The 22305-nt window shown below is 36.9% G+C and overlaps 1 protein-coding gene across 1 annotated transcript; it reads right to left on the reverse strand.

Moving 5' to 3' along the window:
- Positions 1 to 1101: 1101 nt before the first annotated feature.
- On the reverse strand, positions 1102 to 3249 carry LOC127080362 (uncharacterized). Its single transcript, XM_051020688.1, has 3 exons — positions 2905 to 3249; positions 2236 to 2718; positions 1102 to 2001 (listed from the first exon to the last, which is right to left on the reverse strand). Exons 1-3 carry the CDS (start codon positions 3247 to 3249, stop codon positions 1102 to 1104), a joined length of 1728 nt encoding a protein of 575 aa, XP_050876645.1.
- Positions 3250 to 22305: the final 19056 nt, after the last annotated feature.

Genomic DNA, 22305 nt, shown 5'->3' on the forward strand with positions numbered 1-22305 from the left:
CATCTAAGTTCATCTGCTACATGGTCTTGATGAAAATATTACTTTGAACCTTTGTCTAATGCTTTATTCTGAGCCATTCAAGGAGTATGTCATCTGATACATGGGGAAGATTATGAAGAAGATCATGGAGTTGCTAGCTTGGATGTGGCTATCTTTATTTGATGCCTTGCTCTTCATCTTGCTATTTGTGTATTAATATTGCTTGATTCTAAAGTCCAAGGGAAAATTGGGTTTCTATATGACATTCTTGTCTATTGGATTGCATCCGATTGTTCAGATCTTTCCAACTCTTAACTTTTAAATTTTTGCTTAGGATTAGTCTCTTCATCTCCTCCCACTTCTTTAATTTCAAATCTCTCCTTCCTTTTAAAATATTATTTTCTTGTGATTTCTAATCTTAGACTCTTTATTGCAAATTAGAAACTTTGGCCTTATGCCATTACATTTTTAAACTCTTTTTCTTAATCAAATTTGTAAATGAATCTAACCATATTAACTTAAAATTTCAAAAGACAAAAAGAACTAACACCCATTCAAACTCTTTTAGGCCTTTGGTGCCTCTTTTAAACATAAAATTTAGTTAAAAGCAACTCATTCACTTTGAAATTATTACCACGAACTACGAGGTTTTGATCCCTCATTTTATGTTGGTACGTAGGCACAAGTCCGAAGGTCTTGTCAAACACAAAAATATAATTAATAAATTTTTTTCTCATCCTCACACTCTATTTATTGCAAACATCTTTTCATACTAAAACACATGTACACACAAAAAAGGGCTCCCTAGGAGTACCTAGGACACTTTGGGTGTTAACACCTTCCCTATATGTAACCAACCCCCTTACCTGTAATCTCTGATATTTTATTAGTTTTGATTTGAAAACTTATTATCTTTGGGTTTTATTCGTACTTTTCCCTTTTCCCTTGGAAATAATAAAAGCGCGATGGCAACTCTGGTTTTATTGACATTGAGTTTATCCATAGCTTAATGGTCATGAATTTACCACTACACTTTGGAGGGACCAGGGCTCCTTCCTTAGCAGAAGGTTTGTACCCCAAACCGAAACGATCATTTTTCTTACTGACATTGATGACTTGCCCCTAACCTATAGGGCCTCTACTTTCAACTGCTGACTTCGCGCTCTTCAAAGAAGCGAACGACAAACTGGCTTTTTTTATAGAATCCTTTACTTCCGCAAGTGCGACATTGGCTATTTCAAGTGCTTGGAAAGAAGTCTCCAAGGCATCTTCATCAGCCTCGATATAACGGAAAGATGAGAGGTCACTAATGATGAAATCTTCTTCACCTGAGATAATGACGAGCTTGTTGTTGACGACAAACTTCATTTTCTGGTGTAAACTAGACGTCACTGCCCCAACAGCATGTATCCATGGACGTCCCAAAAGGAAGCTATAAGCAGGATTGATGTCCATGACTTGGAAATTGATACATGCGGTCTGATTTGGATTAGTAGCTCTACCTCCCCCAACTACTATCCTCCGGGAACCGTCAAATGCTTTTACCACAAGTGCACTAGGTTTCATCTCCGAACCTTGGTAAGATGATTTAGCAAGCGCCCTTTTTGGTAGGACATTGAGGGACGATCCGGTGTTAACTAAGACCCTGGCCAGAGCATCTTGTTGGCACTTTATGGATACATGTAAGGCACGGTTGTGATTCTGTCCTTCTTTTGGCAGCTCTTCATTGCTGAAACTTAGAGTGTTGCAAGCTATGATATTGGAGACCACCCCATCAAATTGGCCAACCGTTATATCCTGAGTAACATGAGCTTGAGCAAGCACTTTCAGTAGAGCCTCCCTATGAGCTTGGGAATTTAGAAGCAAGGATAAGATAGATACTTTTGACGGTGTTTGATGTAGCTGATTGACTATCTTGTAGTCGTTTTTCTTTATCATTTTCAAAAATTCAATTGATTTACCTGATTGCACCGCCGACTGTACCCCTCCATATTCTGGGGCAGGAACTGCAGTTGTAGCTTCCTTTGTTGGTTCTTAAAGGATTATATTGAAATCGACAGTATAAATCTGACCACTGCGGGTCATTCTACTCGTTCCTGCAATGTTTGTGATATTGGCATCAATATTCTCCAAGATTTTATCACCTTTAACATCTTTGGGTTCTTCATCTACCACTCCATCTACCACAGTTATGTCATATTTCTAAGGCACCTCCTTGGTGCTTTCGAAGGGAAATGGGGTAGGCATAGAAACTACCACGGGTGATGGACGAACAACATCTTTTGTTTGATAAGTTATCTTAACAGGTTCTGGTAGATTGAAAAAGGGGTCAATTACTGAAATTTCCTCATTTGTTGTGGGACCACAGACTTGTAAAACACCTTGATCCATCAAATTTTGAATATCAGCTCCTACCAATTTACACCCTCTTGGAAATAAAGCACATTCTTGACAGTTGTCGTGATAGGTATCAATCAAACTAGCTCCCACCAACCTTGCATGGAGTGCTAGCAACAGAGTTTTAACATATTCAACATTTTTGATTATACAAACATCATAAACATCCTCACTGGCATTTACATCACCATGTGTCGGAAGAGGGTTACTTTTCACGTTGGGTCCAACATCTCGGAATGAAAGGATCTTCTTCTCAACCAACTCTCGCACAATATGCTTCAAAAGATTTGATGGTAAAGGATTTGGTGGAGGACCCAAAGGTCTGGGAGTCACCAACCCTTTCTACAACATCGATGGGTATAACTCAGTGTATGTCATAAGGATTAAAGCGAAATGAGGTCTACCTCTTTGTACCTTATTTTGATTTGGAAGATTTTGTGGACATGGAGCTTGTGCCCTTGGCTGTTGATAAACGGGTGCGATAGGTGCTTGCTGGTATACTGGTGCTTATTGAATAGGTTAATAGACATGAGCTTGCGATTGGTTGAAAGCCGGTGTGATAGCTTCCACATACGGTTGTTGAATATATTGCATTGGATAAGTTGGTTGTTGTTGAGCAATTTGTTGTTGTTGCTTCTTCCACGAGTGAATCCTTCTTTGACTAGTTGACATTGCATTTGTTTCACCCTCTTTCTTTCTTTGAAAAACTCCGAAAAACCTTTTGACATTGTTATGGTATGTTTCAGGGGTGGTTATCATCTTTCCATTCTTCAATCCAAGCTCGACTTTTATGCCCACGACAACTAGGTTAGTGAAGCTTGTCGATACACTACTCACCATCCTTTCATAGAACATAGGTTTTACCGTATCCATAAACTAATCTGTTAACTCCTTCTCAACAAGGGGTGGTTCGACTTGCGAGGCCACTTCTCTCAATCGTTGTGCATATTCCTTAAAAGACTCGTTATCTTTCTGGGACATGCTAAGCAATTGCCTTCTATCTGGGGCCATATCCATGTTATACTTGTAATGCTAGATGAAAGCATCAGATAAGTCTTGGAAATAGCGAATTCTACTTTGATCAAGGCTTAAGTACCACTTAGAGGGAGCACCCCTCAAGCTGTCTTGGAAGAAATGTATCATAAGTTTATCGTCCTCTACGTGCGCAACCATTTTCCGATAGTACATAATGAGGTGACTTTTAGGGCACGGGTGGCCCTTGTACTTATTGAAATCAGGGTTCTTGAATTTTGCGGGAATCATAAAACCTAACACTAAGCACATCTCCCTAGCAGCGGTACCAAAAACTTGGTCACCTTCCATAGCCCTTAACCTTTTCTCAATAATTTGGAAATTCTCTTTCATTCCTCTTATGTCTTCATGCCTTTCATCGTCTTCGGAAGAAAAATTTGGATCATGTTGTTGATCTTAGAAATAAGGTTTTACATGTGCAAGGACAATGGGTGGTGCAAATGTGTGGACCACGGGATGAGCTTCATTGATAGTTGGTAGAGGAACCGTCTGCTCAGTGGATTGTACAAAACCAGGGGCGCCTTCAACCGGAGGTGTGAAGCCGAGAGGTGAACCGTAGACTGGCTAAGTAGTAGGCATTGTCCTTACAAGTTGGGGTTCAATCGTAGGACCGATGATTTCTGAAAATACCATCATTTGAGTGTCCAACTTGTCCTTAATAACTTATAGTATCTCCATGACTTGACCCATATTTCCTCGTAGGTCCTCATGTTCTGAGCTTACTCTCTCCAATTCTTGTTCTTGATCTGCCATTCTTTGATGAGCGTTGGCTCTGGTGTTGTAGTAGTGTTGAGGACTCAATGTGGAACTAGAAGAAGACACAACAATGAGTTTTTGTTTGAAGAATGACATGAATGCATGTATGGGTGCATTTTGTGCAAAGCTCTTAGTTATATTTGTTATTTGTTCCAGCAGTGTTAGAACATATTGAATAAGAATAAAAACATAATAATTGAGACCCAAAATGACAACTTCCATTAATTAAAAATCAAATTCGAATACAAAATGATTTAACTTCAAGTACGAATGATTCAAATTCAAATACAAAAGATTCAAACACAGGCAATTCAAATTCAAGAACAAGTAAACTTAAGCTCCATCTCAGCTCTTTTGATCGTAACAAGATTTGTGGTGAGCTCTTTCACCATTTTCTTGCAAAACTTGACAAATTGAAAACTTAAGGAGGTGTGTTTTTTGGAAACATACACCAATCGACTTCTTGGAGTTTTTCTGGGAGTTCCAACATGTTGAGGTTAACAAATCTAGCTAAGTTGCGGAGTTTGCCATTCCATTCAACATAGAGCTCTTGGAGTTTCTTGATGACCTGCTGATCTTCATCTAAGGTTGATCTAGCCTCTCTATACAACCTTTTCCAACACACACAATCATTCTTTAGGAGCAAGTAGGCTGCGTCACCTTCTTGGCTCTCCAAAACTGCAAACCTCCTATTAGCTTCTTCCAACTAGTACTTGAGGTGGTGACATTTTCTTTCAGCTTCTTCCTTTTGTAGTACCTTGCGGGATAACGTTTCTTTGTACTTTTTTAGAGTGTCATTTAATTCACAAATTTGTGCCTCAAAGTCGAGCTTAATTTCCTTATTTTCCATAAGAGACCTATCCAACATCCTTCCTAACTCACAAATTCTATATTCAGATTTCTTGAGCTCTTCCTTTCTGGTCTGGATCAGTGATGTGGAACCTATAATGATATGATCAGGATCTTCCTTCTGGTCTTCCAATAACCTAGTTCTCTTGTTACTATCTTCAAGTTCTTGGGCTTTCACCTTAGGTTCCTCCTTCAAATTTTGATTTTCCAAGATAGCTCAATTCATCTGAATCCGTAATTCGGTATTCTCCAACTCGAGCTCTTTAACCCTAGCGATGAGTTTCTCCATGTCCTCAGGAAGTATAGGTTTTGGCTCAGGAATCTTAGGGAAAGTCGAAGCATTAAAGATAAACGGCAAATGGATTTCTTCAACTCTTTCTTTCACCCATCGAGTGTAAGGTACTTTGACAAGAGTGTTCCTTTTTCCGAACTCTTTACCCTTTCTAACAATCTTCAACCAAGCCTTTCAGATCACTCTTACATCAGGATTACTTGCGTGGATGTCAAAGAGCACAAATGGTTGTAAGTCTTTTGATTCCGGAGGACCATCCATGGAGTATTCGTGTTGCATTCGAGATAACATAGGGTTATAATTGATGCAACCCTTAGTTCCTAGCAACGGCACATTAGGAAATTCCCCACAGCTGACAGTGATGACTGGGGTTTCCCACTCTCTCATATACCATCTGATGGAACTTGCAGTGAGAGAAACTAGTCTTTGAGGATATTTAAGTTCTTTTGCCATAAAATGGCTTTTTTCGGGCATATGTTACATGAACCAAGTGTAAAGCAATGGAGCACAACATAACAAAGTTCCACCCCTCTTTTCATGTCGAGCGTGAAGGGCATGGTAAATGTCATCTAAGAGAAATAGTACAGGATTGTCGGAGAGAAAGACCTCTACGGCTACATGATCCACAAACTTTTCAATGGTTGGGAAGAGCACAATCCTATGGATCAATAGATCCAACACAGCATATAATGCCTTTCAATTTCCTTCTTTCTTGAACTTCAAAGCTAACTCTTCCAAAAACCTCATGGCAAAACCTTTGAAACCCCCTTTCTCGACCCAATTAGCTATAACAGTTGGGACATAGATACTTGGGGCTAAGGCTATCTTCTTTGGGCCCACTTCCTCTTCAAGCTTTGGAAATGTATTGAAATCTTTCAACTTTAGACCCACAATTCTCTCAACTTCTTCCAAAGCAGGAGCTAGTTGGAAATCAGCAAATGTGAAACAGCGTAGAGGTGAATCATAATATTGTTCCAAAGAGCTGATAATCCCATAATCAACTTTCTTAGTCAGAAGGCTCAAAATTTTCCCATAGTCTTTTCCGAAGTCATCACGCTTATTGAGAGTCAAATCAGAGATCAATCCTTTCAGACTGTCAAGCTTAGGTTCCTTGTACTTAAGTGAGAAAGTGTTTCTTCTTGGAGTTATCCTTTTCAAAGTTCTCAATTCCTTAAACAAATAAGAGACAACTAAGAGTTTGCTTTTTATGATGTTGATGCAATGTATATGGATGAATGTGATGCATTTTTTGTATAAGTGTGTGGCGGTAAATTCATGACCATCAAGTTATGGATAAGCTAAACGTCAATTAAAACAGAGTCGCCACCACACTTTTATTGTTTCCAAAGGAAAAGGGAAAAGTACGAACAAAACCCAAAAATAAGAAGTTTTCAAATCAAAACTAATAAAATGCCAGAGATTACAGGTAAGGGGGTTGGTTACACAGAGGGAAGGTGTTAGCACCCAAAGTGTCCTAGGTACTCCTAGGGAGCCCTTTTTTGTGTGCATGTGTTTTTGTATAAAATGATGTTTGCAATAAATAGAGTGGATGGATGAGAAAAGAATTCATTAATTATATTTTTGTGTTTGACAAGACCTTCAGACTTGTGCCTATGTACCAACATAAAATTAGGGATCAAAACCTCGTAGTTCGTGGTATAAATTTCAAAGTGAATGGGTTGCTTTTAACAAAATTTTAAGTTTAACAAAGACACCAAAGGCCTAAAAAGGTTTGAATGAGTGTTAGTTCTTTTTGTCTTTTGAAATTTTAAGTCAAGTATAGTTAAGTTCATTTACAAGTTTGCTTAAGAAAAGAGTTTTAAAAAATGCAATGGCCTAAGGCCAAAGTTTCTAATTTGCAATATGGTCAAAGTTTAGAAATAAAAAACAAAGAAGATTTTAAAAGGAGTGAGAGATTTTAAATTAAATAAATGGGGAAGAGATAAAGAGACTAATCCTAAGCACAAATTTTAAAAGTTGAGAGTTGAAAAGATCTGACCAATGAGCTGCAATCCAATAGACAAGAATGTCATATAGAAACCCAAATTTCCCTTGGACTTTAGAATCAAGCAATATCAATACACAAATAGCAACATGAAGAGAAAGGCATCAAATAAATATAGTCACATCCAAGCTTAGTAACTTCATGATCTTCTTAATAATTCCCCATGTATCAGATGGCTTCAAAGATAGGCATTATGCACAAGTTCAAAATAACAGCTTCAATAAGTTGCAGATGGACTCAAATGGATCTTCAATACATGTATCAGATGAAAGCTCACTTCACGAGCACTTGGTTTCATGAAAGTTGGCATTGGCCAAGTCCTTTTTCATAGGGAGTGTTGCCTAATTCTAAGTCCAATGTCTCAGATCAAATCTAACAGTCCACACAAATGTTTTTTTAGGGTTTTTGTTCTTATTATGTATATTAAGGTCAAAAGACCACAAACACAAACAAGTATAGACAAATACAATATATTCACAAAGTATGGCTCAAGTGAGCAAAGTGAAAATGGCATTAAAGTAAACAAATTGAATGGTATGAATAATGGCAAATGAATAAAGACTTAAAATTAAAATGCATAAAAGTAAATGGCTTATAATTAAATGTTAGTTGTTAGTTGATTAGAAGTTAGTATTGCTTTTATTTTTGTTTTGTTTAAGTCATTACTTGGAGAACACTCAACCCACTTATCACAAGCATGGATCCTTGAACCAAGACGTCTTCCAAAGGAAGGAAAAAAGGCCAAGTTTCCATACAATACCATGAAAGAGGGATAACTTACAATCTCACTTACTAGAATGTTATGTCTTTTGTGTCACAAATTTAGTGTTATGTTAAGCAATCGTAATTGGACTTATGTAGAAGTCACAACTGTAAGACCCCAATTTTGACCCTAAGATCCCTCATGCAACTTCATCATATGCATTAGCATTGGGATCATACCTTGACATCCTCATTCCCCATTTTTCATTAGGTTTGTTTTGGGAGAGATCACAAAGCACTATGTGATTGTACCATACTTGTATATCATTATTTTTTACTAACCAAAACACCAAAAATATGTCTTTGCATTTTCCTAACTCTTTTGTAGGTGAGGCATGATCACCATTGATCTATCAAGTTCATATCTAGGGTTTGAGACCCTCATGACAAAGAGCACAACCATGAATTGATCCAAGAATGTTTATGAGCATCATATATGAGTTCCATTTATTCCTACATGTTATATTGATCAAGTTTTCTTTAAGAGTTTGGAGGTGATTTGCCTTGGAAACCCTAGTTTGACTGGGTATCTTGAGTAACTTCTCCAACAAGATATCTCACCAATTGATCAAATTTCTCAAGGAAAATTTAAAAATTCATCATCTTATGCATATATGATCTACCATGATCCAATAAAGTCAATAGAATTGAAGGTTAGCAAGTTGGTTGATGGTGATTGGCCAGATGAATTCATCTGATCAAATCTGGGTCTCCCTAGACCCTATCTCCTACAATTTTCACCATATGAAAATTATCCCAAGAGAAAAGTTACTTTAAATTACATTACAAACAACTTCCATGTTGAGACCTAGAGCTAGTTTTTCTTGGAAAATCATTTTCTATGTTGGAATATTATAGGTCATTTTGTCTAAACCCTAATTTGAAAGTCAACTTCCCAAGGTCATAACTTGCTCATTTTTTATGAGATTAAAGATTTCCAAGTTGCATAATCAAATTCAAGATGTATAATTCAACATTTATGTTTGGAGTGAAAGCATATTCAACTTTTATGAGCATGTGATATGAGGTTACATTATAGGTCATTTTTGACCTATACCATTGAACAAGTGATTTTTCCAAACTTCAAAAATGAATAACTCTATCATTCTAAATCCAAATGACATGAAATTGGTGACCATTTTTGAAGGTCTTTGAAATAGATACAACTTTGATGAAGACACTTTTTTCATTTGAAGCTCACATAAAAAGTTAAGTAAGGTGGAATATTGAGGTATATGGTTTAACACTTATAAAAAATTTCAACATGTTGAAATTTCCAAACTTCCACCTCAAAATTCTCTATGTTCCAAGCTCCAAATGAAAAAGTTTTGAACATAAAACTTGTTCCCCTTGATCCAAGATTTCCAAATAACCCAAGTTTATGCATTTTGGACAAAGATTGTTAGGTATGCGCATGGCTTTAACAGGGCTGCATCATTGGAAAGAATCAATTGCACAAACTTCAGTTCACAATGCCTTGCCATTCAAGCTTCATTCAGACTTCAATTGGAATCATTTTGGACCTTAATGCATTGCATCATGGGCCTGTACATGCTCATGCACTCGTACCATCCACATTGCCAATTTTGGACAGATTTTTGAAGTGTGCAAATATCATTCACTTTGGCTATAAATAGAAGGATTCTGAGCTCATTTGAAGAAGACTTTGCGCGCCAACTTTGCCCCCCATTGAAACCCTCTCATTCTAAAGGAAAACCTGATAAATTTCAATTTAAAATTTGAGTTTGAATCTCAACTGTTGGAGATTCAAGAACTCCAGGATCTAAAGCCTTGCAACCTCTTTAATCACTTCTTGCTAGCTTCTCAAGTGTGATTAGATCGTGTTTGGAGCAAGCCACATCAAGAACTGCATAGCATTGAAGGTAATTTTTAGAAAACTTCATCTCTTCGATTCTCACTCAATTCTACTCAATTCCCTTGGATCTTTGGTTGTCTGAAGTCCTACCAATATGGGCAAGAAGATTGAGTTGCTTAGAGGTCAAATCGAAGCAACTCAGTTGACACACCTCAAAATTAAACTCCTCGTATCTTTTTATATATTTGGAGTTAGTTGAAATTGAGGTCAGATTCGTGCTCTACGCCATTTTTTCTTTCAGATCATGTCCTTCTTTTTTATTTTGGTGATGGTTGAGGGTGGACCAGTCCGGTGAGGTCCACCGGAGAAGAAGATCGGAGTTACAGCTCCGGCGATGTGTTGGCATCTCTCCAAACCACGGGATCCTTTTCAAATGTTTTAATCTCACGCGTTGGTTCTGATTACCATCCCTGCAGCGCATCGACTAGTGTCCATTGTGGAGCGCACACTGAGGACCACTTGATTTGCCACCTCAATTAATGAGGGAGATCAAGTGGTCCATGTTTTTTTCTATTTTTTTATTTTCATTTTAATCCTTTTATTTTCATTAATTCATATTAATTTTAATATTGATCCAAAATATATGAGAGTTTCACCAAAAAAATTCAAATAATTTCCTCTTTCATATTTTGAATTAAAATTATTTTTTGGATCATTATTAATATTTTTCATGATTTAATTGATTTTATGATTATTTTTAATTGTTTAAAAATACTTTTAAGTCTTTAAAAATTTTGAAATTTTTTCTCCAAGGTCCTTTCACCTTGTTTAACCTATGATAAATCTCATGGCCATTTCTTTGGTGTTTTGATGAGGTTTTAGGAATTTTACAAACCATATTTAATTTAAATGTATTATTTATCTTTTTAATTTGAATAAATTCCAATTAATTATGTTGACCAATTTTGATGACTTGTTTGAGTTTGACTCTTGTTTTTGGGCCTTGGTCAAGGTTGATTTGACTTTGTCAAGTTAATATCATTGGATTTAGGGGATTAATGGGATGTACATTCCATCTCTCAAAATGAATGGATGATATTAATTTGGTAAAAGTACTCATTTGACCAATTTGAGTTTTGATCCATTCCCCCCCCCCCTCTTCATCTCATTCTCCTTCTTTATGCATTCATCTCATTTGGCCTATGATATCTCAAGGTCCTAAGGCTAGTTGATTGAAAAATCAACATAAGTATGGATGAGATTAGGCCACCTCTTTTGCATATTCTTTTTTTGTGTGGTATGTTTCATGAGCATAGTCCATTATACTATGTCTCTAACATGCATTAACACCAAAATTCTATTCCCCGACCTCAAATAGTTGTGACTTCTACATAAGTCCAATTACGGCTGCTTAACATAGCGCTAAATTTGTGACACAAAAGGCATAGCATTCTAGTTAGTGAGATTGTAAGTCTCCCCTCTTTCATGGTATTGTGTGAAAACTTTGCCTTTTTTCCTTCCTTTGGAAGATGTCTTGGCTCAAGGATCCATGCTTGTGATAAGCGGGTTGAGTGTTCTCCAAAGAATGACTTAAAATGAAAAGCAAAAGCAAAATAATACTAACTTCTAACTCATTAACAATTAACTTTTAATTTCAAGCCATTTACTTTAATATCATTTAATTTTAGTCTTTATTCATTTGCCATTATTCATACCATTTTAATTGTTTATGTTAATGCAATTTTCACTTTGTCCATTTGGACCATATTGTGTGATATATCTTGTTTGTGTATACTTTGCTTGTTTGTGTGGTCTTTGACCATTAATGTACATAATAACAACAAAAACCCTAAAAAACTTTTGTGTGGACTGTTGGCTTGTTCTTAGACAAATGGACTTAGAATTTAGGCAACATTCCTATGCTAAAGGACTTGGCCAATGCCAACTTGTTGTGAAACCAAGTGCTTGCAATTTGAAACTTCATCTGATACATCATTCAAGATCCCTTTGAGTTCATCTGCAACATGATCATTGTGAAGCTGTTATTTTGAACCTGTGACTTGTGGAATTCATCTGTTGCATGGGCTAATTTGAAGAAGATCATGGCGTGGCTAAGCTTGGATGTGGCTATCTTTATTTGATGTCTTTGCTCTTCAAGATTGATATAATTGTGCATTTGTGTGTTGCTTGATTCTAAATGTCCAAGGGAACTTGGGTTTCTATATGGCATTCTTGCCTATTGAATTGCTACCCATCGGTCAGATCTTTTCAACTCTTAACTTTTAATTTTGGGCATAGGATTAGTCTCTTCATCTTCTCCCCATTTCTTCAATTTCAAAATCTCTCCCTCCCTTTAAAAAAATCTTCTTTGTTTGAACCAGTTTTGTTCTAAACTTTGACCACTTTGCAAAAAGATAGAAACTTTGGCCTTATGCCATTGCGTTTTCAAACTTCTTTTCTTAAAATCAAATTTGTAAATAAACTTAACTATACTTGACCTAAACTTTCAGAAAATCCAAAAAGAACTAACTCATTCAAACCACTTTTAGGCCTTTGTGCCTTTCAAACTTAATTTTTTGTTAAAAGCAATGCATCCACTTTGAAATTTGTATCACGAACTACAAGGTTTTGATCCCTCATTATTATATTGGTACGTAGGCATGAGTCCGAAGGTCTTATCAAACACAAAAATATAACTAATGAATTCTTTTCTCATCCCCCAATTCTATTTGTTTGTAAACATCATTTTGTACAAAATACATATGCACACAAAAAGGGCTCCCTAGGAGTACCTAGGACATTTAAGGTGTTAACACCTTCCCTCTGTGTAACCAACCCCCTTACCTGTAATCTCTGACATTTTATTAGTTTTGATTTGAAAACTTCTTATTTTTTGGGTTTTGTTCGTACTTTTTCCCTTTTCCCTTGGAAAAATTAAGAGCGTGATGGTGACTCTGGTTTTATTGATCTTTAGCTTATCCATTGCTTGATGATCATGAATTTACTGCTACAACCACTATTTACGGATGGACAATAAGAATTTTAGTGTTAATGCATGTTAGAGACATGTTATTATGAACCATGCTCCTAAAACATACCACACTTAAAAAGAATATGCAAAAGGGTGGACCTAATCTCATCCACACTCATGTTAATTTTTCAATCAACTAGCCTTAGGATATGGAGATACCGTAGGTCCATGACATGAATGAATAGAGAAGGGGAATGAGATGAAGAGGGAGGGGGTGGAATCAACACAAATTGGTCAAACGAGGACTTTTACCAAATTAAAATCATTCATTCATTTTGGGAGATGAAATGTACATTTCATCAATCCCCTAAATCCAATGATTTTAACTCAACAAAGTCAAATCAACCTTGACCAAGGCCCAACAACACAAGTCAAACTCAACAAGTCAATATCAAATGCTCAACAACATTTATTTTGCAATTAAACAATTAAATTCAATTAAAATAATGCATATAATTAAATTATGGTTTGTCAAATTCCTAAAATCTCATCAAAACATCAAAGAAATGACCATGAGATTTATCATAGGTCAAACAAGGTCAAAAGACCTTGGAGAAAAAAATCATAAGTTTTGGAAACTCAAAAGTATTTTTAAACAATTAAAAATATTCACAAAATCAATTAAATCATGAAAAATATTAATAATGATCCAAAATATAATTTTAATTCAGAAAATGAAAGAGGAATTTATTTAAATTTTTTTGGTGAAACTCTCATATTTTTTGGATCAATATTAAAATTAATATGAATTAATGAAAATTGAACAAATAAAATGAAAATCAAATAATCAGAAAAAACGTGGACCACTTGATCTCCCTCATTAATTGAGGTGGCAGATCAAGTGGCCACTAGCGCACAATCCATAATGGACCTGACTCAGCGTGCCACAACAATGGTAATTCAAACCAACGCGTGAGATTAGATTAAATCAAACGGATCATATGGTTCTGAGGACTGTCAACCCACCACCGGAGCCAAAGCTCCGGTCTCCTTCTCCGGTGAGCCTCACCGGACTAGTTTAGTCACAACCATCACCAAAATTAAAAAGAGGGACATGATTTCAAAGTAAAAATGGCACTGAGCTCGAATCTGGCCTCAATTTATCCTAACTCCGAGTATATTGAGAGATACAAGGAGTTGAAATTTGAGTTGCACGATCTGAGTTGCTTCGATTTGACCTCAAAGCAACTCAACCTTGTTGCCTACATTGATAGGACTTCAGACAACCAAAGATCCAAGAGAATTATGGAGAATTAAGGAGAATTAAGTGAGAATCAAAGAGATGAAAATTTCTGGAAAATACCTTCAATGTAGGTCTGAATTCGATTGTTCTTGCTCATGATGCTTGAAGGAGTTGAATAGAATGATCAAAAGGCTTTGGATCCTTGGAGTTTTCAATCTCAAAACAGTTTCCAATGTAAATTCTCAAGGTTGTCCTCTGAAATGGAAGGGTTTGAAGGTGTGGATTCAAATATGGCGTGCAGGGTCCTCTGTTCTGGGCCAAGAGGTATCTATTTATAGCCAATTCAATTGATATTTACACACTTGAACATGGAATCCAAAAATAGAAATGAGTGATGCATGGGTTCATGGGCGTGTACAGACCCATGAAATCATGTCATTTGTTCCATAATTGAATACAAACAAGTCTGAGATCAAGTTGGAGTGCTAGGCAAATGTGCATGGAAGTTTGAAGTTCAATCTAGCCACATGATGGTGCAATGTTCAAGCCATGCGCTTCCCATTAAAATCTTGTCCAAAATGGATGAAATTGGACATTTTGGAAAGGTTAGATCAAGAGGAACAACTTTCATGTTGGACACGTTTTCATTTGAAGCTTGGATCATGATGAATTTTGAGGTGAAAGTTGGGAAAGTTAAACATGTCAAAAACATTTCTAAGTGTCAAGGCATATGTTCACTTATTCAGAATCGGAGTACCCTACTAAACTACAATCATTTCCTTTGGAATACCAAAGCCCATATTTAGGTGTTCCGTGAAGATATCTAAATATGCGTTTAACAGCTTTTAGGTGTGATTCCTTAGGATTTGATTGATAGCATGCACACATACAAACACTAAACATGATGTCAGGTCTAGAAGCAGAAAGATACAAGAGAGATCCAATCATACCTCTGAACTTTTTGACATCTACACACTTACCATGCTCATCCTTATCTAGATTTCCGTTGGTAGACATTGGAGTGTCAATTGATTTTGAGTCATTCATTCCAAAGCGCTTGAGTAGTTCTCTGCAGTATTTTGTTTGACATACTGCTGTACCCTCATCAAGTTGCTTAATTTGCAGTCCTAGGAAGTAATTCAGCTCCCCCATTAGACTCATCTCAAATTCACCCTGCATAACATTAGAAAATTCTTCGACCAAGTGTATGTTAGTTGAACCAAAAATTATATCGTCTACATAAACTTGAACTAAAAGAATGTGCTTTCCTTTGTGTTTAATAAAGAGAGTATTATCCACTTTACCTCTTGAATATCCATGATCAATTAGAAATTTGCTAAGCCTTTCATACCAAACCCGAGGGGCTTGTTTAAGACCATACAAGGCTCGTTTTAATTTGTAAACATGATCTGGATTTTCAGCATTTTCAAAACCAGGAGGTTGTGACACATATACCTCTTTATTGATGACACCATTAAGAAAAGCACTCTTTACGTCCATTTGGTAAAGCTTAAAATCATTAGAACACGCATAGGCAAGCAAAAGACGTATAGCTTCAAGGCGAGCAACTGGAGCGTAAGTTTCCTCATAGTCTATGCCCTCCTCTTGGTTATACCCTTGTGCTACTAAACGTGCCTTGTTCCTAGTAATCACTCCGTTTCCATCAAGCTTATTTCTAAAAACCCACTTAGTACCTATGATATGATGATCTCGCGGACGAGGGACAAGTTCCCAAACGTCATTTCTTTTAAATTGATTAAGCTCTTCTTGCATGGCCATTAGCCAAAATTCATCAATCAAGGCCTCTTTGGCATTTTTAGGTTCTACTTGTGAAACAAACGCGAAGTGAAAACAAAAATTACTTATCTTAGAACGGGTCATTACTCCCTTTGAAATGTCTCCCAAGATGTTGTCAATGGGATGGTCTTTTGAGGATTTCCAAGCTGTTGGAAGATCATTCACTTCAGCTGTCTTTTCTTCCTCATTTTCTTCATGACTAGTATCTTCCTCCTTCTCATGGGCAGCTGTTTTGGACTGATCAGTTTCCTCAACAGCTTCCTTGAGTATGTCTTCTGTAGATACCCCTGCGTCATCAAAAGAAATACCTTTTCCGACATTTTTCGGATAAGACTCATCAAAAGAAACATGAACAGATTCTTCAACAGTAAGTAAATGCTTATTATACACTCTATATGCTTTACTTGACAGTGAGTAACCAAGAAAGATACCTTCATCCGCTTTTGCATCAAACTTCCCAATATTTTCCTTACCGTTATTCAAAACAAAACACTTACAACCGAATACGTGAAGATGTGACAAGTTTGGTTTTCTTCCTTTCAAAAGTTCATAAGGAGTTTTATTTAAAATAGGGCGAATTAAGATTCTGTTTAAAACATAACAGGTTGTGCTGACAGCATCAGCCCAAAAGTATTTTGGTAATCCACCCTCATTAAGCATTGTTCTTGCCAACTCCTCTAAAACACGATTTTTACGCTCCACAACGCCATTTTGTTATGGAGTTCGAGGAGCTGAAAAATTATGCTCAATACCATACTTGTCATAGTACTTCTCAAAGTGATAATTTTGAAACTCACCACCATGATCGCTACGAATTGTAACTATTTTGGAATTCATTTTGTTTTGGGACAGATTTGCAAAATTCTTAAAAGCAGAAAAAGTTTCATCTTTGCTATGAAGGAATATAGTCCAAGTAAATCTAGAATAGTCGTCAACGATTACAAAACCATAGTAATTTCCACCTAGGCTCTTTGTCCTAGAAGGTCCAAAGAGATCCATATGGAGAAGCTCAAGGGGTCGTGAAGTTGAAATTACATTTTTAGATTTAAAAGAGACCCTCGTTTGCTTTCCCATTTGGCATGCGTCACATAGGTGGTCTTTTGAAAATTTTATTTTTGGTAGACCGACTACTAGATCCTTAGATACAACCTTATTAAGCAAATCGAAATTAACATGCGCTAAACGTCTATGCCAAAGCCAAGAATCATCATTCAAGGTGACTAGACATTTAGTACTTGTTAAAGGTACATCAAAAAGGTCAAGCATATAGATATTGTTTACTCTTACACCCTTAAACACAACGTCCTGTTCAGCATGTTCAATTATGCAGCAAGTTTTTGTAAAAGAAACTTTATAGCCCATGTCACATAATTGACTTATGCTTAACAAATTGTGTTTAAGTCCCTCTACTAGATGGACATTAGAAATAGTAGTGGTGGAGGGATTACCTACACTACCTTTGCCGAGTATCGCTCCTTTGTTATTGTCTCCATAAGTAACATATCCCTTCTTCTTTGCCTTGAAGTCTATAAAAAGCGATATGTCACCGGTCATGTGCCTTGAGCAGCCGCTGTCAAGAAACCACCTTCTATCTGCGGAAGCAAGGCACTCATCCTACAATATCAAAAGAGAGAAGTTGGTACCCAATTTTCATTGGGTCCAAGTGGGTAAGTGCTAACATGGTTGCCTTTTGGCTTCCATTGATAAATACCTTTAGGAACAAGAAATCTCCTAAACTTGCATTTCTCAATGGTATGGCCAGCACGACAACAATAATGACATAAACCATGATGATGTGGTTGTTTATTCTTGTTCATTAAATCCTTTGGAATGAAAGAGTATTTTGCATATGGTGGATTTAACGACTTCTTAAACAACCTAGAGTCAACGACATAAGTGACCTTAGGTTGCAACGCTTTTTCTAATTTGACCTTAAGAGTGTTTACCTCTTTTTGCCAAATATAACAAGCGTCACAATACCTAACTCTACTACATCCATCAATGTCAATATCTTTTGAATTTTCTGCAATACTATCTTTCAACGCTTCTAAATCAATTTGGGCTTTGTTTACTTTATCTTCCAAAAATGAAAAAATATGTTTGTCGGAAGATAGTCTTTTAAAAGCATCTACAGCTTCATTATGCAGTTTTTCAAAAGCTATTTTTAGTTCGGAAAAAGACATAGAAGAGAAATTATTGTAATAGGCTTGTTTTACCTTTTTGTCATTGTTTTTCTTCTTGTGGTAGGACTGATTTCTTGTGTGACCCATAAGGCACAGATTTGCGGCTTCATCACCATCACTTGAGCTTTGTGTGCTTGATGAATCACTATCACTTTCCCATGCAATGTACGCTCTTCTTTGTTTGCTGTACCCTTTTGGTGAAGCTTTTCTTTGATCCTTATACTTCATAGGGCAGTCCGTTTTATAATGTCCAGATTTACCACAATTAAAACAAGATCCTCTTCCTCTACTCTTCTTGTTCTCTTCTTGTTTGGAATCTGTAGATTGTCTTTGAAACTTCATGAGATTTTTGTCGGAATGCTTGACTCCATTCTTTCGAATGAATCTATTATATCTCCTTATAAACAGTCCCATTTCCTCATCATCTGAATCTTTGTCACTACTAGAATCATTTTCACTTTGCTCTTTTCGTGAGGACTTAGAGCTAGAGGCCACAAGAGCTATTGGCTTCTTCTCTCCCTCTTTGTCTCTTTTCTTCTCCTTTTCCTTCTTACTTTTGTTCTCATATTTTTCAAGACTTTCCAATGCTTGCTGATGTTCTTCCAGCTTTCCAAACAAAGTTGTAATCGTAAGTCTCGTTAGATCGTTGGCTTCCTTAATTGTTGTTACTTTAGGTTGCCATTCCCTGCTAAGACACCTGAGAATTTTATTAGTAGCAATTTCATTGGAAATAGGTTTTCCAAGCGCATTCAATCGGTTAGTTAGATGAGTGAATCTCTTTTGCATGTCGGAGATAGATTCTCTTTGTTTCATGCGAAAGAGCTCAAACTCTTGATTGAGTGTGTTAATCCGGGACTGTTTTACTTCAGTAGTACCCTCATGGGCAACTTCTAAAGCATCCCACATTTCTTTAGCTGTCGTGCAATGGGATACTCGATAATACTCATCAACACCAAGTGCTGAAATTAGCATGTTTCGAGCTCTCCAATCACACGACCACTTTTTCTCATCTTTCTCATTCCAATCATCTTCTGGTTTAGGTACTATGGCGCCAGCCGCATTTGTCATAGTAATTTGAAACGGACCATTTTCAATGGCAGCCCATACTAGCCTATCCACAAAATTTATATGAACTCGCATGCAGTCTTTCCAGTAATCGTAATTTTCACCGTTGAAAATAGGCGCTCTATTATACGCCCCCTTTGGTTCAGAATCCATACTGTTACAGGCAGCCACAGAGCACCAGCGAACCGGCGCTCTGATACCACTTGTTAGACGGTGTGGCTAGTGATCGAGAGGGGGGGTGAATAGATCACCTCTTTAAAATTTAACGGATTTAAAGTTTTATCAGAGTTTTTAAAGTTGGCGGAAAATATCAGTCCCGAATCGACTTCCGTCTATTCTGAACCGCTACTAGAAAACCGGACACACGAGTTTAATGCTGGATTTGAATGAGAATGACAGAAACTATCAACACCAGAATTTTAGCTAATTGAATGCAATCATTAAAGTCTATTTCCAATGAATAAAACCTAGCTAACAATTTTGTTAAACAGTTGGTGTGTATGTGATCAATGATAAACAGCAGTGAAGTTTAGTTAAAGAAGTTTTCTTGCCACTACTGTCTTGCAAAAGGCACAATCACAACACACTAACTGAAATTGCGAAAACTGTTTGAAACGTAAAGAGGAGTAAGGTAAGAATACAATACGCAGAGATTTGGTAAGGAAGTTCCCCACGTCGTCCTCGCGTGTGGGTACGTCTCCCTCTCAATTTCAAATGAAATTGAGAACTTTGATTATCAATTATTGCCGAATTCGTTGATACAAGGTTATGATACAAAGATAGAATTCTAAATTCCAAGAACTTCTTCTTGTATGAAACCTCCACTTGATCTGAGCACAATCAGGAATTTCCTGCACGAAATTGCAAACAATTCACCGGTTCCACGACCTGCTTGCGAAATCCCCCGATCTTCAAACGCAACGCTGCGGCTGAATCTGTTCTGCAAACGTGACTAACAAACCCGCAAGAACACTCCAGTTCTTGAAGGACAAACCAGTAGGTTTTTCCTCGAAACCCCCTTCAATCTTCAACTCAGCTAGATCCTCGATCGTTCCACTGAAAACCTCAGCTAGATCCTTGATCGTACCGCTGAACGTTATCTCTTTGATCCTTTAATCCGAAGAACAAGAATGATTATGTTTTGATGTTCTTGAAGAAAAGTGATTGAGAAGATGAAGAAGATGAAGTCTCTTTCAGGTTTCTATCTGCTCTCAAAACAACTGCTGCTACACTGCTTTGATCTTGTGTACAATTGTTTTTCCCTCTAAGAATTCGTGTTTTGCACTGCTGTCACAACATCTCTTATATATGCTGAAAAACAGAAACTGTTAGAGCACAAAACAGACTTATGCATTGATACATGAGAGTATGCATCGATGCATACTGTAAGATAAGTGAGTTTTTGGTGAATTGAATTAAGCATGGATCGATGCATAATTCGTATGTATTGATGCATATGACATTTCCACTAACATGTATCGATGCCTAATACGTATGCATTGATACATAGGCTGTTTCAACTGATCATGCATCGATGCAAGGATCGTATGGATCGATCCATAGATCATTTTGCCTTTCATGTGTCGATACATGACTCGTGTGCATCGATGCATACTGAACAAAAATTATTTGAAAATTGCAACATGCTGTATGGATCGATGCATAGGCTTATGTGTTGATGCATACTGACACAAAATGGATTTTATGAGTTATTTTAAGAGATGTATCAATGTAGATCTTTATGTACAGACATGCAACAATAGAATGGGATAAAACACACTAAAAACACTCATGTGTCATGTATGGTAATGCACAACCATCATTTGGATGATGATCACACAATTTGCTATCAATCAAAAGCTATTCAAAGTAAAGAATTTTCTCACAAACTCCCCCTTTTTGATGATGGAAAATTTTTGGCAAGATGTGTGATGCTCCCCCTGAGTTTGTGCATATCTGCATTTTCTCCCCCTTTGTCAACATCAAAAAGAGGAAGAAACAGGTTTACCAAGGTAGCATGTTGTAGCAGGACATGGCAGAAAATTGATAAAGAGCTATCAGTCACAAAGAAGGAAGCTTCAAAGTAAAGAGTCATTCACAAAGAATGACGTATAAGGGCAATAACAATAGAGATAAACAGAAAGTGAAAAGCATTTAAGGATTCGAACGAGTTTAAGAATTACATAAGCTAAACCATATATTGTGCAACAAAATAAAAACTTGAGCAATATGAGATGAAGTGCAGTGAGATGAAATGATGGTGGGTTAATTTGGATTGTGGCCACCACAGGACTCCTCATCATCTCTGGCAGGGTCTCTGTAGCTTGGCGGAGGCGGAGGAGGAGGCATTGTGTCTGGATTTTGGCCCATGAAGGAGTATTGCCTAAATCGGTTCTGAACTTCAATGCTTCTAAATCTGTCCATAATACCAGGAGTCTTGAAGGATTCCTCAAATTCAGCAGCAATAGCAGGATGAAGTAAGTCTAAGGCATTTGAAGGAACATCTGGTGATTGCTGAGAAGTACCGGCGATTTCCTTTCCTTTTCCTTTTCCTTTTGCTCTGGCTGGAATAGTGCGTGGAGGCATGGTGATGTGAGATTTAGGGTTTTAGAGAGAGTGAAGATGAGGAAGATTAGGGTTAGCCACTGGTTTTGGGGTTTTTGAGGACAGATGATATGAAGTCTTGAGATAGGAAGTGATAGGGTTGGCTGATGTGTCGATGCATGAGAGAGAAAAAAATGCATTTAATTCAAATAGCATCAGTATGTGTCGATGCAAATGGCCATGGATCGATGCCTATCATTCATTTTTGTTTATAACAGGTCTGTGTATCGATACATGCGATGGATGCATCGATGCATCCTGAACCAGTTGTTAAAAAAATTGAAATTCAGAATATATGGATCGATGCATACATGTTTTGTGTCGATGCATACTGATGCCAAACCAGATTTTAATGAATTTTGATGCAGTATGGATATGCATTATGCACTATGTCATGATGGTTATGCCCAAGAAAGATTCATAAGTCAGATTTTTGTAATGTGCAAACAATATAGGCAAACAATATATGCAACCAAATTTATATCAACGAGAGTAAGAACATTTGTTCTAACATACACAACCACTTAGCAGTAAGAGAATTGTAGAAAGGAGTG

This window comes from Lathyrus oleraceus, chromosome 5 (genome assembly GCF_024323335.1).
Source record: "Lathyrus oleraceus cultivar Zhongwan6 chromosome 5, CAAS_Psat_ZW6_1.0, whole genome shotgun sequence".
Classification (NCBI taxonomy): Eukaryota; Viridiplantae; Streptophyta; class Magnoliopsida; order Fabales; family Fabaceae; genus Lathyrus; species Lathyrus oleraceus.

What these genes read in the sequence shown, in the direction of transcription:
- LOC127080362 (XM_051020688.1), bottom strand. Translation starts at nt 3,249, where the DNA reads ATGGATACGGTAAAACCTATGTTCTATGAAAGGATGGTGAGTAGTGTA. An exon ending in TCAACCAATCGCAAGCTCAT is followed by an intron (nt 2,719 to 2,904) that starts GTCTATTAACCT and finishes TCGATGTTGTAG; the next exon opens with AAAGGGTTGGTGACTCCCAG. An exon ending in TTGTTCGTCCATCACCCGTG is followed by an intron (nt 2,002 to 2,235) that starts GTAGTTTCTATG and finishes GAACCAACAAAG; the next exon opens with GAAGCTACAACTGCAGTTCC.